This window comes from Elephas maximus, chromosome 20 (genome assembly GCF_024166365.1).
Source record: "Elephas maximus indicus isolate mEleMax1 chromosome 20, mEleMax1 primary haplotype, whole genome shotgun sequence".
NCBI classification, from domain to species: domain Eukaryota; kingdom Metazoa; phylum Chordata; class Mammalia; order Proboscidea; family Elephantidae; genus Elephas; species Elephas maximus.
Window position 1 is genome coordinate 16277986 of NC_064838.1, and position 16162 is coordinate 16294147.

At 42.2% G+C, this 16162-nt stretch overlaps 1 protein-coding gene across 11 annotated transcripts in view; it reads right to left on the bottom strand.

Annotated features, from left to right (window-relative positions):
• The window catches only part of FRMD4B (FERM domain containing 4B), a 386278-nt gene that overhangs the window by 212259 nt on the left and 157857 nt on the right, over positions 1-16162 (bottom strand). The window contains exon 1 of one of the 11 annotated variants that reach the window (XM_049863173.1): positions 12745-14453. The exons of the other annotated variants lie outside the window; for them this stretch is intronic. Within the exon in view, the coding sequence (XP_049719130.1) occupies positions 12745-12906 (162 nt within the window). The 5' untranslated portion in view covers positions 12907-14453. Of the gene's footprint in view, positions 1-12744; positions 14454-16162 lie in introns of those variants that run through there. 11 annotated transcript variants of the gene reach the window in all.

Sequence of the window (16162 nt, forward strand, 5' to 3'; positions counted from 1 at the left end):
TGTTACTTCCCCATTTTATTAAGGTTCTTTTCTCTCTTAGATAATAAGCATCTAATCACATTTTAATGAGACAAACTAATTTCTGTGAAAATACACGCTGGCTACATTACCCAAGGGTAGCATGATGTTTGTAATAACTAGGTTTCCTTAGCCGTCACAAGGAGAGCTCACACAGATGGGAAGAGAAAGACAGCTGCCAATCGGGTTCCACAGCCTTACTACATGAGAATCTGGGGTTCCGGGTCCTATTGAGTGGGGCTTAGGGGTGGGATGGAAAAAAGTTTAATAGTTTCCTGTCAGAGAGACAGGAATAAAAGAGCTAAATAGTCTATCTTTGCTTTCACATAATAAGCCAAACAGCACAGTTAAGATGCCAGAGCCTCTGGATAAGAAGCTGTGCCATGAACAACCTCATGTGCCATAATGTCCTTACATGGTGGTTGGTGGGCCCCTTTCCTGGCTGCCATCCCAGACTATAAATATTAACCTGGGGGAAGGGGAAGAGGCTCCTTGTATATTTTTATAAGCTCTAAAGGCTATTCATACGCATAAAAATTGAGAATTTGCACATAGGAAGATAATTACATCATCCACCCATCCATCCATCCATCCATCCATCCACCCACCCACCCACCCACCCACCCACCCATCCATCCATCCATCCATCCATCTATCCATCCATCCATCCATCCATGCATCCCCCACCCTGAGGATTTGAGCTCAGGCAGTCTGCGTTCATAGACTTCATTTTTAAACACTAGGATATATTTCTACCTAGCGTTTGTTGAGAGAATGATTAAGTGAATAAATGATAACATACTATGTTTACATGCTATTTGTCTTTCAATAAATAAAGTAGCAAGTTGATAGCAAGAGCTCTGTTGGCTCTGCTTGTACTCTGTTCACAATCTAGCACCTTGCCTTATTAGCAATATAAAAATATAAAATCAGTAAAAGGGGTTCATGATACCATCTTGAAGAGTTGTTATAAAGTTTAAAGATAAGGCAGAACATTTAACAAAGTTGAAAATTTAGCAACTCCACTTTTGGGTATATATCCTGTAGAAACTCTTGCTCATGTGCCGAAGGAGACAAATACAAAAATTTACACTGCAGTATTTTTGAACCAAAAAAATAGAAACAACTTAAATAAATGTTCATCAACAAGAGATTGGTATATTCATGCAATGGAATGCAGAGGTGAAAAGGAATTTAGAGATAATTTCCAAAAACTTGGTGAGAGAAAAATAAGATAACAGAAGGATACATATATGTGTAGATTTCACAAAGAAACAAAACAATAATAGACATTATTTATAGATAGAAATATATGTGGCAAAATTATAAAAACACACATGGGAATGAAAAACACCAACTTCAGGGTAGGATTTTCTCTCGTGAGAGAGGTGAGGTATGAAAAGAAAGAAAAAAGTATGAGGCATGAAAAAATATATGAAAGAAATATAGCCAAATGTCAAGGTTTAAAACTGAGTAGTGGGTGCACAGACTTTTAAAAGAAATATTTTACTGTATTTCAGTGAAAGCATACACAACAATTTCCCGTTCAACAATTTCTACACATATCGTTCAGTGACATTGGTTGCTTTATTCACACTGTGTCCACATTCTCATTATTTTCATTCTAGTTCCATTCCCCTTAACTTTCTCTCGCTGCCCCTCGACCTCCTCATCCATGCTTTAGAGTAATTGTTGACCATTTGGTCTCATCTAGGTAATTTTTTAAAAGAACTCAGTACTCAAGGATGAGTGCAAAGAATTTTAGCTATATTATTTTTCACATTTTTGCATGCTGAAATAATTCCTAAAAGTTTTTTCGTAAAATGCTGAGCACAAGGTCTGGTATCTAGCAGCTGCTCAATAGTGGGTAGCTATTAGTGAAGATAATAAGACTCAAAAAAAGCATGGTTTAAAGGGAAAATAGCTATTTGAGCAAAAATCTTTACCCAAACACAAAATGCGAGAGACTAAAAACAATGAAGACAATAGGGGGAAATGGTACTATTTAATTTTACCTTATTTTTTTTATTATTAGCTATCCTCTTTCATAGCAAATGTTCATGTCAAGGATGCTAGAATATATATCTATCATTTATGTACATATACATACAGGTACATACATGTAGTTATATATTTATATGGAGCTTGATTTAAAATTTTTTTTTCATGAGAGTTTAGTAATTTATCTCCTTTCTATGCTGCAAGTCATATGGTCTTGTTCATAAAACTTAGAAACAGAGATCTTATTCCCCATTTTAGTCATTCAAACTTTTCCACAACAACCAGCTGGGGCATTCATAGATACAACATTTAGAATAAACATAAGTAGGGGATGAGTAAGGAAGTTATTTTATGTTGCAACTCCACCAAAACAAGATGGAATGGGAAAAATAAACACATTTGAAAAGCCAGAAGAGTCCATTCTTAACTTTGTGTTTTTCAACACCAACAAAGGTTCAAAAATGCTTTTCAAAGATCCTGATACTAATCTTGTTGACCATAAATGACTTGGTCTTTTGGAAATACATTTATGTCAAGCGATGAGCTAAAATATTAAGATAGTTGTCCTTATCAGTGTTTGGGTACCTTAGTATCTTAGTTCCCTGTCATAAAATCTTAGTCTTTGGTCATTAGAAAAAGAAGAAAATGAATTTCCTCAGTGAAAAGTGGGCTCCTCTTTAATTTTTCAGGTCCATGGATAGTGCAAACAGTTTGTGTTTGACTAGTAACCTAAAGGTTGGTGGTTCAAACCAACCTAGAGGTGCTGTGAAAAAAAGGCCTGGAGAGCTGCTTCTGTAAAGATTACAGCCAAGAAAACCCTATGGAGCTCAGTTCTACTCTTTAAAAGGCAGTGGCTTTATCTGTCAACCAAGTTTTCCTTGCCTTCTGTATCTGTTACTCACTACTTGTAGCAGTCTTCACTGGCTACCCAATCCCTTCAACAGAGTGTACAGTCTACATTGAGGAGACTGCACTGGTGGTTTGGGCCGTGTTTTAAGTCAGATTCTATATCCTTCATATCAATGCATTCCTCACTCTCCACCTCCTTCCTGCTGGCCTTGCCTTAGTGCAATCCTAGCACCTGTTGGGTTAGGCATTTGTAGAAGATGCCGTATTCTTCAGACCCCCCTTAAGGCCTGAAGGACTTACTCCCCTAGCTATTTGGAGTGTTGTGAGCTTACAGATCTCAACAAAAGCTTGCTAGTCCAAGTTCACACCCCTTTTCCAGGGGCTGCCCACCTCCAGTGATAGATGGATATAGGTGGGGGAGGGTTCAGCTCTCTTGTTCCAACGGAGGACAACTCTCAGCTTTGGAACCGACCCATGAGTTCTGAGGCCTTTATTGAGCCTGAATTGTAGCCCAGCTTCTCCCTCTGCTCAATGGTACTTCTTTCTGTTCCCTTCCACAGGTGTTGATCTATAATAAACCTGCATTTATCTCCATTTCAAAGTCAGCTTCCTAAGAAAACAAATCTACGTCAGCATTCACGTTGTTCCACTGTAGGGATGAGCTTCCTGGCTCTGTGGTTGGGTAGGTCATGTGACCAGTCCTGGCCAATGACTTGCGAGAAGTGACAGGAGCCACTTAGAAGCCAAGCATTTAACCCTTGCAAAACCCATGCAACATACAGGTATCTCACCCACTTTTTATGCCTCTGGAGTTCTTTGGAAAGGAGGTATCCTGATTTTAACGTGTTTAGCTTCAAGGTGGAAGCCTTTTGAAATGTGTGAAACTCAAGAACCCTGGAAGGGAGCCTCATTTTTATGTAGATTGTGCATTGACTTAGGTGAAGCCTCCTGGATGTGTAATTTTCTAAACTTTTGACAGATTTGCTTTTATTTCTGTGAGATAAGCCTCCTCACTATGTTTCCCAGTTACTATGTTCTAGGAAGAATGTATTTATCATGAGAATAAGCTATTTCCAGTCTTCAGTCATAGTGGCCATTTTCTCCCTAACACCATTCATTGTTTCCAGGTACAACTGGCTCCCTGCTTTTCTACCTTCTGAGCAGTAAATAATGTCTTTGAAATAAACAATGCATTGTAACAATACTTTTCATGGGATCGGAGCCCTTATAAGTTATTCTTACCCTGCATTCAATCTTAGGGCCCCATCATTGCTTCCACATGTAGCAGGTAGAATGTACCACTGCGAGCAGTTCTGCAGTATTCCAGGGCAGCTGTTTCTGCTTCTTAGCTGTTAGTATTGCTTTTGGTATAATGAAGAATACATAGTAGTGGTAATTCTCCTGAGATTCAGATTCCTCTAGTTTTATTTATTTGGCCTGTCAGTACTGCTTTTGTAGCAATGAAGAATGCATTATTGTGGTAATTTTCCTGAGATAAAAAATCCCTGGCTTTATTTATTTGAGCTCTAAGTATTTTCTTAATGCAGTAAGGAAGAATGCATTGTACCATGTTTTGAAGAGTTTCATGAAAAATAATAAAAAAGCTAAGCCATTGCCAGGTGCCTTCATGTTTTACCTCATGTTTCACAGTTTTAAGAAACAAGATAAAAATAATAATAATAAAAACAAATTTTATAATTGACTCATTGGTAGGATTTACTATGTGCAGCATCTGCTGGGACACATGGGATCCCAGATAATGAATGTCAAAATCCGTAACTCGTAACAAAAATTCTGAATTGGTCCTTTAATCAGCATGCCTTCATTAGTGAAAACACACAATATCAACAAAAAAGTTCAAAGGAGAAAATAATCGGGTCTTGTTAATTACTAGTGCAAAACCCTACCTAGCTCTTCACCCTCTGTCATGGTAACTGATCTTGGAAGGACAGGTGGAGTTAGCTAGATGAAGAAAGACAGAAAGCCCAACCTGTGATTGGACAGGTAATGTGAGTGGAAAAATAAACCTTTATTGTTTTAAGCCTCTAGAATTCCGGAGTTGTTTGTTGCCACAGCAACCTATGTTAACCTGACTTATACACCTACATCACTGCAATGGTCTCCTAGTTTACCTTCCCTTCCTGTCTCCAGTGTGCCAGCCTCTCCTAAATCCTTCAGCCTCAACGATGTCAGTCATAGTTCTAAATCAACCTCTTCCCTCCTCTCAAAGTTCTGAAGAAAAACTTGAAAATCTTAGTCCTAAGATCATTCAAGTTCCAGTATTATTCTCTCTCTCTCTCGTTTCTTCACTCATCAGCCTTAAAAGACTCTTTATGATCCATCTCCCCCAATGTCATGCTGTTCCATACCTAAAATGTCTGTCTTAGTTATCTAGTACTGCTATAACAGAAATACCATAAGCGAATTTCTCTTAACAAAGAGAAATTTATTCTTTCACAGTCTAGTAGGCTACAAGTCCAAACTCAGGGCATCAGCTCCAGAAGAAGGCTTTCTCTCTCTGTCGGCTCTGGGGGAAGATCCTTGTCATCAATCTTCCCTTGGGCTAGGAGCTTCTCCTCACAGGAACCCTTGACCCAAAGGACACGCTCTGCTCCTGGCACTGCTTTCCTGGTGGTATCAGGTCCCCATGTCTCTTTGTTTGGTTCTCTCTTTTATATCTCAAAAGGGATTGGCTCAAGACACAATCCAATCTTGTAGACTGAGCCCTGCGCCTCCTTAACATGACTACTGCTAAACCCATCTCATCAACATCATATGGGATTTACAACACATAGGAAAATCACATCAGATGACAAAATGGGAGACAATCACTCATTACCGGGAATCATGACTTAACCAAATTGACACACATATTTTTTGGGGACACAATTCAATCCATGACAATGCCTTTCTTCATCTAGCTAACTTTTAGTTGTCCTTCAAAGATCAGCTGAAGAATCACCTCCAGGAAGCCTCCTTGGTTCCCTCTCCCCTTTTGCTTTACACTGGTCTAATTTAAAGCCCCCTCTTCTGTTCTCCTATAATACTCTGAACATAGCCCTTTCATAGAGTTTGATTTCCTTAACTTTCTCCCTTACATGCTAGTATATTTATTGAGGGCAGGAACAATGTCTGTTTTGACTTTATGTTGGTTTACCTCTTGACACAGTCACTAGGACACAGGGGGTACTTGTTAACTATTTTTGGTATGAATGAATAAATGAATGAGTCAATCTATAACTTAATCATTATGTTTTACAATGGAGCACCTTGTAAGGGTAAACTGAGCACTCATCCTGAATATTTGTTTGTTAATTTCCTAGTGATGAGTTTTTTGATGAGAAAATTCTTCCATATTCCTCCCAGTGCTATTTTTCAGATTGAATGCTGGACATCTCTTTCTTTAGCATTCTCCACCCAATGCATTGCTTTCCTTCTAGTCCAGGGATTGGCAAACTTTTTCCATAAAGAGCCAGACGGCAAATATTCTCAGCTTTATGGACAATACAGTCTTTATTACAACCACTCAGTGTTGCCGTTATGGAGAGAAAGCAGCCATAGACAATATTTATATGAATGAACACTGTTGTGTGCCAAATAGAATTTTATTTACAAAACAGGTGACAGTCCGTTTTTGCCCACGGGCTGTGGCTTGCTTATTCTCTTTCTAGCCAGGGATCCCTGATGGTGCAGTGGTTAAAGCGCTCAGCTGCTAACCAAAAGTTCAGTGGTTCAAAACCACCAGCTGTTCCGTGGGAGAAAGATGTGGCAGTCTGCTTCCGTAAAGATTCACAGCCTTGGAAACCCTACAGAGCAGTTCTATTCTATCCTATAGGGTTGCTATGAGTTGGCAGCCATTCAATGGCAATTTTTTTTTTTAATGAAGAGTGAAGGGTGGAGGCAGGCAAAGTATATGTGGTTTGACGTGCTCACAGGTCACTGACTACTCATTGAGGAATTGCCCTTTGGGGGGGCTTGGTCTTTGCCAACCAGCATGGTGAAATACAAAGTTCAGGTGCTACCAGCCTGTGGATCATCAGAGAGTTGGATATAGAGACACTGTCTCCTCAGAGTCCCTAGTGTGAGATGCCTATGACCTCCTAGATATTATGTAAGGGCTTAAAAGAGGACATGGATCTACTGTGTGAAAGACGAGTCCAAATACTCAAGGTCCACTCCGTACCCACTGCTGTGGGAAACCCCACAGTTTCTTTTACTGAACATCCTCGCACGTTAGATGGGAAGTCAGTTAGAAAAGGACTAGTCTTACTCACAAAAAATGGTACTAATACTCAGCACCAGTTGCCACTGAATCAACTTCGACTCATAACAACCCCGTGTGAGCTCCACAGAGTTTTCAATGGTTGATTTTTTGGAAGTAGATCACAGGCCTTTCTTATGAGCAGCCCCTAGGTGGCCTTGAACCTCTAACCTTTTGTTTAGCAGTTGGGTGTGTTAACCCCACCTGCAACTCCTATGGATTCCTATAATATTCCTAATCTGTTAAAATCCGTTGCCATTGAGCAGATTCTGACTCATAGCAGCTCTATAGGACGGGGTAGACTTGCCCCATAGGATTTCCAAGGAGGAGCTGGTGGATTCAAACTGCCCAACTGTTGGTTAGCAGCTGAACTCTTAACCACTTTGCCACCTGGGCCCCGTAATACTCCTGTTGTTGTTGTGTACCATTGAGGGGACTCCCACTCATAGCGACCCTACAGGACAGAGTAGAACTGCCCCACAGGGTTTCCAAGGAGTGGCTACTGGATTCAAACTGACGACATTTTGGTTAGCAGCCTGAGGTCTTACTACTCCTGTTATGTTGTTGTATGTGCCATTGAGTCAATTCTGACTCATAGCAACCCTATAGGATAAAGTAGAACTGCCCCATAGGGTTTTCAAGGAGTGGCTGGTGGATTTGAACTGCCAACCTTTTGATTAGCAGCCAAGCTCTTAACCACTCCACCACCAGGGCTCCCTTACTGCTCCTAACCCAGTGCCGTCGAGCTTACTACTCCTAACTACCCTTTATTAAGACCTTTCTATGGGTATGGTGTCTAGTCCTCTACATAACCAAGAACCAACATGACTGTGCCAGGCATGGTGCTAAATGTTACATACACAATTTTATGAATTTCTTACCTTACTCCATAATGCAGGGCCTACTGTTCTCCCATCTCACACAGAAGAAAATGAGGCTCAGAGAGGGAAAGCAGTTTGCTCAAGGTCAAATTTACGCAAATTCAAAGCCAAGCTTCAACCTCTGTGCTGCTTGAGCCCACAGCCTTGAGTGTTCAGTACTGCATGTGCCCTCTCAGTGCCAGCTGCCTGCCTCAGGGGAACTACCCAGCCTCTGATGCAGTCGTTTAAATGTCTCAGATTCTGTCCAAGCTGCCTCCTACTGGAGGCAGTGATTCCATTCAAGGTTTCCGAGAAATTCTACCTTTGAGGCTCTAGGATGGGGCGAAAACCTAATCCCAAGGAAACAATCTGAATGTTTGCCACATTTAATCAAAGGCAAAAGGTATCGATCTTTAACAGTCTCTCATCATTTCCCACCTCAATTATTATTCAACCCAATTAGTTGCTGAAACTCAACCCATCCAGGCAAGATATAAGCAGAGTAGATACGTGGCTGATGGATCAGCTTTTCAAATTCAGCCAAACAAGGAGTGGTTAAAGCGCTTGGCTGCTCACCAAAAGGTCGATGGTTCGAACCCACCAGCTGCTCTGCGAGAAAAGATGTGGCAGTCTGCTGCTGTAAAGATTATAGCCTTGGAAACCCTATGGGGCAGTTCTACTCTGTCCTGTAGGGTCGCTATAAGTCAGAATCGACTCGATGGCAGCGGGTTTCGTTTTTTTGGTACTCGAAGCTGAATGCTGCAGGCCTACTACTTTAACAAAATTCAAACCTTCACTCATAAAGCATATCTTTGTCAACAGGCAGCTTCAGGGCAGCCTGCTTTTTATTTAGTCACATTACTTCAGAAAGGCCTCATAGCCAGTATTTTAATTATTCATGGTTGTTGGCAAATTAAGACTCTTGCCTCTCCAGGACCTAGAAGTGGAGGAAATGTTCAATTCCAAAGAAATGATGCCTCCCCAGCTTTGCTAACCAGGCAGTGATGTTGGTGCCAAATGCCTTAAGAATAGGTAGGTGGGAGATCCTATTTCATTGACAGTGTATGAATAGACAAACACCCTCCGGGGACTGCCAGGTATTTCATGTAATGGATCTCTCCTGCCCCACCCTTATTTCTCCCTAGAGTGACTGAGCACTGGACTCCCTTATAATCAAGGCTATTCAGGCTAGTAGCAAGAAAAATCACACCTTTTTATCATCAAGATGATAAAAAAAAAATTGGATTCAGTAAAATATGTAACTCTCTGGTATGTGTTTCCAGTTCACACGCTAGGAAGCTGGGCAGTACAGTGGGACATACCCTTGATGGTTCAGAGGTGAGAACGACTGGAATAGCAATATAGGGTTGTATGAGTTGGAATCGACTTGATGGCAACGGGTTTGGTTTTTTGGTTTGGATAGCAATATGGCTGGTTATTATAATAACGAGCCCACAGGCTCTTAACTCAAATTACTGTGGACAAAATACTTACAAAGATGTTTGCGCATTCATCTTTGTACTCATCTTGAAAAAATAATTATTTAAGGAGCACCAGTTTCCGGATTCTAATGATGTAGGTGGAGTGGCCATTGCTGGTTAGGTCCCAAGCATGTATTCTACCTTCCCTCGTCTCTTAGCAGGCATGAGGTCTGCGTGGGGTCAATCTCATCCCCAGTTTCAAAACTGGGTCCTCTCCCCCACTGGCCAAGCCAATCAACGCGGTCTAGTCTTTCCCAACCTTTTTTCCCATGATCACTCCTCTGAAATTTTAATGCCGCAGATATACTGTATATCTCTTTATGTATTGTGTATATATACATAAAGAGAGTAAGTTTTTTTAGCCTTCCACCCTCCAAGAAACAATTTTCAGCCCTTTGGGGGCAATACAACTCCCATGGAGAATGCATGGATTGTAATCCCATCCCCTATACCAATCAATGCATCGTACTGGGTGTGGACATAGGACCTAAGTTGGCCTAACAAGTAAAAATTTTTGCTAGTTGTTGGGTATGAGAAATTCTCTTTCCTTTTGAGTGGTTTTATATACAGATGTAAGACCTGGAACTCCTAGAACTATTTACTATCGTGAGGGAAGAAACCAGCTGAGGATAAAGCCAGCACATGAGCATGACCAGGGCTGAAAGAATCACAGTAACGAGCACAGTGCCCAGATCAAACCGTGCCTGAAACTCATTCTATTGCTAGATTTTTTCAGTCAGTTGTGTCAAAAGTTACTTCTTTTTACTTTGTAGGTGAGTTTGAGTTGGGTTTCCTATTATATTAAAAGCATCTTAACTGACAGAACAGATAACATATATTGAGTGCTTCCTAAGATCTAGGCATTGTGTTAACTATCTTACATATCAATTAAGTCTCTTACCAACTCTCTGTGATTAGTACTGTTACATTTCTCACATGGTAATGAAGATACTGAAGTATAGTAAGATTAAATAACTTACCCACGGTCACACATAGGAAGAAGCAGAATTCACCACTATGTCTATTTAACTTTGAGCCTAATGTATTAACCACTCTATTTTACTGCATCTCAGTTCTACACAGTCTTAGTCATTTCTGGCTCAATATTTAAAAGGCATTAAAGAGTTTGTTTTGAACATTATGCTCTTTTAAAGAATTTTCTATTTGTGATCAAATTGACAACAGCAACTCGAAAGGTTAGTTGTGAAGCTTAGGGTGCACTGAGTTTATGCTAATAGTGATAAAATAACTTGGAAAAGGACAGCAAGAATAGTTGTGCAATTTGAAGGATGTAATCAATGTCACTAAATCGTACATGCAGAAATTGAAGTGGTGTGTGCTTTGCTATATATCTTCTCATCAAAAATATATACATCAAAAATATATACATACATACATAAAATAAAAATAATAAACGGCATTAAAGAAAATGACTTTTCTTTGCCAACAATTACCTATCTACACAATTAAGAATTCTATGGTTCTCCCAAGTTTTAAAATATTTAAAAAAATTCTATTTCTCTGAAGATACAGAAAAGTTCACACTTAGAGATCACTTTCTTCTACTTATGGTTCAATACTCATAAAAAGGTCCTCATTATTTTAGATGTTCTTTCTTACCATTGCGAGAAGGTATCGGCTCAGTCACCATCCATTTTATAGCCGAGAAAACATCTATTTTAGTAATTAGTCCCTCGAGCTGCTGTTCTGCATAAAAATAATTACTGATCAACCTTATAAAGATCCCATGGGTTCCCATGTTTCGGGAACCTCCATTTTTGAATTGGTCGGTAACAGCATCAGCGATAAGCCATAAATCCCCTGAATCCTTGGGGAGTAGGCACAGAGCCTATCTGCTTGGCTGTAATATTTGCATTCCCCTTTTGAAAGTTTTTCAAACATTTAAAAAAAACTATATGAGGGGCACTTCCCCTACAGACCAAGCTGAGCAGTGATTTCCCAATTCTCTCCAAAAAGCCAGGTGAGCTGTGTAATGTGGCCAGATGGGATAGATATGTCTCCAGCTCCCTAATACTCTCAAGCCCCCACGTGCTGCCCTGTTTCTCAACCTGGCTTTTGGATTCCATTTCAAAATACAAGACGTCACAGACATGTTATACAGAGCAAGAGCTGCAAATCCACAAGCCAAAACGTTCCCCACCTTTTAACCAGGATGACAAGGGGACACTGATTTAGACTCCCACAGTCTAATCTTAGGTAAGGTCTTTTAATTTTGCCTGATCGATGGAAGACTGCAGTTTGTCCAGACCAGGTATTCAATTGCATATGGGGCACAATACATTGAGATATAAATTATAGTTATTTTGGGAATATCCAAGCTATTCCACATCACAGGAAAGAAAATGTGATACTATATTGCCATCGTAAACACCAGGTATAATCTTCCTAAACATAATGTAGGATTTTTTTAACCTAAAAAGATATTAACATCCAAAGCACAGTACTTTTACATCCACTCAACTATTAAAAAAAAAAAAAAAAAGACAACAAAAACAATTCTGGCAAGCTGCAGCCCCAGAGAGGATGAAGTCTCATAGTTGAATAAAGTTGCTGCATTTTTTGCCTGCAGGATGAGACCTAGCAGGGAAATAAAGAGGCTGTGTTGTGTGACAGGGAGTAAATCCAAACGTAAGCATTCCGAAGCTCAGCCAGGCCTCCCCTCCCTTCCCCGGCCAGTCGTCATGCTCCTGCAAAGTGTTCAGAATTTGCGGTCCTTCCTTCCAAAAGCCAGCAGACACACAATCAGCTTTTCCTGGCTCTATCTTGCAAGTTGGGACTGCCTGATGGAAAACTGAAATATAATCAAATGGAAGAATGCAAAGGCACTAAGGCCCTATTGGATATACACTGGCCTGAAACCCTTGCCCCTGAAATGCCCACCCCATCCCCAATGAAATAAAAAAGAAGATACTATCCGAAAGTCAGAGTTCCTCCCTGCAGACCCTCTGCTGCAAAGCTACAGCTTTCTGAGCTAAGTACCAGCCAGCCTATCGTCACTATAAAACAGTAGTCTGCAAATGCTGGGACGAACTCACAAGTGCCCCCGATGCTCGGTTCGACAAATTCAAGGTAAGCTTTGTCAGGCAACAGTTACAGCTGCTGAGCATCGGACCCAAGAGCCAAGCAGTCCGCTAGGAGTTGAAAAAGAGAGAGGTGGAGGGAGAGAGAGGATAAAATCATACAGGTGGAACCAGCTTCCCACGAGCGCCCAGCAACCCGCAAGGGCCCGGGGGCGCCGTGCGCCCTGGCTCACCTGGTACACGTCTCGCAGCCCGCACCATGTCCGCAGCACCTGATGGCAAGCCCGCAGCCTCTCTGTGTACCATCTCCGCAGCGTGGACACGGTCAAGTTCCACACGAAGCGGCTGCCGCTGAACACCAGGTCCTCCACCCCACACATGAACACCGAAGCCATGCCTCCTTCTTCCCTCCGCACCTGGGGGGTCCCCGGCGCCTCCCGCAGCTGCAGCCCAGCGGCTCGCACCACAGCGGCCCCACTGTCTGGACTCCCGACGCCGGCTTCTGCTGGCAGCCCGGGGTCAAGCCTTCCACCAAACTCGTCTTTCACCGGGCGTCCTGGCAGGCTCCGGCGGCATGGCCCGGGATTGGGCGCCCGCCAGCCAACGCCTGCGGCTGGCACACAGAGGCCCAGTGTCCACCCCCGCCCGCCGAGAAAGCTGCGCTAAGCTCCGCCAGGCGAGCCCTCGGCGCTCCCGGGGCACGGGAAGCCCTGGCCAGAGAGGACTCCCCCTTGCGCTCCCTGAGGGCGCTGGGCAGGGAGGGAAGTGGAGCAACTCTTTGCAGGCAAAGAGGCCAGCTGCATTTCAGCGCGCTCGGCTTGCACGTCCTGCACACACGCGCACACATACAGCAGCCCGAATCCGCTTATCTGCCTGGGGGAGCACCCTGCTTTACACTACAGCGTCCCTCCTTGGCATCTTCCTCTGCCCTGCACTGATAAACACCTCTAGGCAGCCACAGATGGAGGAGGGGGAAAAAAAAAAATCCTTCAAAGCATCCCTTTGGACCCCACTCCTGGGGGAAAAACCCTGAATGTTTTCTCCATTCTGCTGGAGGCATGAGATGAAGACAGTAGTCTCAAAGCAACAGTGTGTTTGCTGCCCCAGAATCTGCCTTTGCTCCTAACTTGGGGTCTTCCCAGAACATGACAACCTACTGTCCCTGCCAGCAGGAGGGCAGGTCCCCCCACTCCTCACACTCTGCTAATTCCATTGCAGCTGTCAGCTTATGAGAAAAAACAAAGAGTGTGCTTAGTCCCTAGCAAACAGCTTGCAGTTACTATTTGCTGGGAAACAGAAGCCCATAAGAGCCATCTTGATTTGGTTCGGGAAAATCCAGCCTCTGGACCCACCCAGTCTGAAGAAGGGGTGAGGTTATTCTCGACCCAAATCCAAAGGACACTGTTCTACCACTCATGAAGTCAACAGGTTAATTAACCTATTTTGTTTGAAATCTTCCCTCATGAATCGATTCCTAAGGCATTTGGAAAAGGGAGCTGAGGTGTCGCATATACCACCAGTCTCTATTTTCCTTTAAAAAGTTCCATCTTCTACTGTAACATTTTTCATAGCAGAAGCATCACAGCCAATTTTCAGCCCACTCATTTGGATGGAGCACTTTTCCTGAATTCATCTGGAGGACAACTGTCTGTGTTTTACTGGCAGTTTCACACCTAGGTTGTTATCTTTGCTATAAAGTGGCAGAAAGGTAAGGCGCCAAAGCCTTTCTCCTGTTCTAGCTCAGAAAGCTTCGGGACAGATTATCGACAAGGAAATCAGCTTTATTTCAGGTTTCAAATGCACCTTTAGAATCTTAGTTCAGGTGAAATTCAATCAGTCAAAAGATGAGGAACACAAAATCTGTCCTCAGAGTGCCTGTTGTTTTCAAAGTAACCATAATCAGGAAACTTTTAAATGAGGCTTCTTTCACTACTAATAGAAATTACCTGAGAATTTTTGTTGAATTAGTCAACAGGTCACAAGATACAACCCAAGATTAGGAAATTGTTCTCCACAATAATTCTACCCAATGTGCTTGTTAGTATTAGTATTTTGATGGTATTTTCCAAGATAAGGGTTGCAGTACTTATCCAGTATCTGAATGTACTTACTAGGTCTTACTGAGTCCAAAGAAAAGGAACGAAGTATAGTTTGAAAAAGAAATACCATGCCGATGGAAAACTACTGGACTTGAAAAATGGCTTAAGTGGATGCTAGTGGTACACTTTTTTTTAACAATGCTGTTCGACTGTGTTCTCGGAAATGCCAGGCAGCCAAGGGAATACCAGAATAAAACCTACAACAGGTCAATTATCTCTGTCTCATGACACCAGCCTCTCAGAAGAGAGGCTAGAGAAACACCTTGGCTGTTACCTTATGGTGCATGGGTCTACTGCTGATGGTCAACTCCAGCCTCAATCATTTTCATTCAAGGTTTCCAAAGTCAGTGCTCACGCTACTTTTTAGAAAATGAGATAGATGTAGCAGTTATCAAAGTAGGGTCTCTGGACCAGCAGCATCAGTATCACCTGGAAACCTGTTACAGATGCAAGTTCCCAGGTCCAACCCGGAATAAAACAATAATGGGGGTGGAGCTAGTGACCTGAGTTTTTACTCGGCCTCTGTTGGAATTGAGTCGATGGCACTAGGTTTGGTTTGGTTTTGGTTTTCTGGGGGACTCTGACTCACACTAAAGTTGGAGGACCATGCTGGAAGAGCAGGGTGGTTAGGAGCTAAGTCTCCTAAAACAGACATACCTGTTTTCACATCTCTGCACCTCAAGGCTTGGGGGACTTTGAGAATGCTCCTTAACCCCACAAAGCCTCAATGTCCTCATCTATAAAATGGGGATAATGTCTGAATCTACTACATAGGGATTTGGGGAGAATTACACAAAATAATCCAAATAAAGTGATTAGCATAGTGGCTGGCAGAGGGTAAGCACTGCCTCCCCGCCCACAAACAACCAAACAAACAAACAAACCTGCAACAACAACAAAATCAGGAATTGTTTCAAGTATTTATACTCAGATAAAATAGTAAAAGTAAAATGTGTTTTTTATTTCAACTATCTGTATCTGCTTTCCTACTGCCTTCTGTTTCTTTGGAGCCCTGGTGGCGCAGTGGTTAAGCGTTCAGCTGCTAACCAAAAGGTCAGCAGTTCAAATCCACCAGCTACTCCTTGGAAACCCTATGGGGCAGTTCTACTCCGTCCTATAGGGTCACTGTGAGTTGGAATCGACTCATTGGCCGTGCGTTTGGTTTTTGGTTTTCTGTTTCTTGGGGGTTAAAAGTGGTACTGACTTGTTTTTTGGGGGGGTTTCTTTCAATTAATTTCCCCCAAAGCCTTTTGAAGCTCAATCTTCTCCACCAGATTCAAGCTTTCTTTTGTACTCAAAAAGAATGCATGCTCAAAGCTGGATGGAAGATGGGAAGACATCTTATTCCCACCATAGAAACATGGATGCTGTTTCTTATCCAAATGGCTGCCCTCTCCTGCAGAAGGAGAAGTTCAAAGTTCTAGGATGAGTGGGATTTTACAGGCAAACAAGTGCAAGTTCGTTCACACCAGGGACTGGCAGTGGATGACAATGAACCCAGATGTAGAACAGTGGAGAAAAGAGAGACCCAAAGGAGGCAGCATCCTTAAAA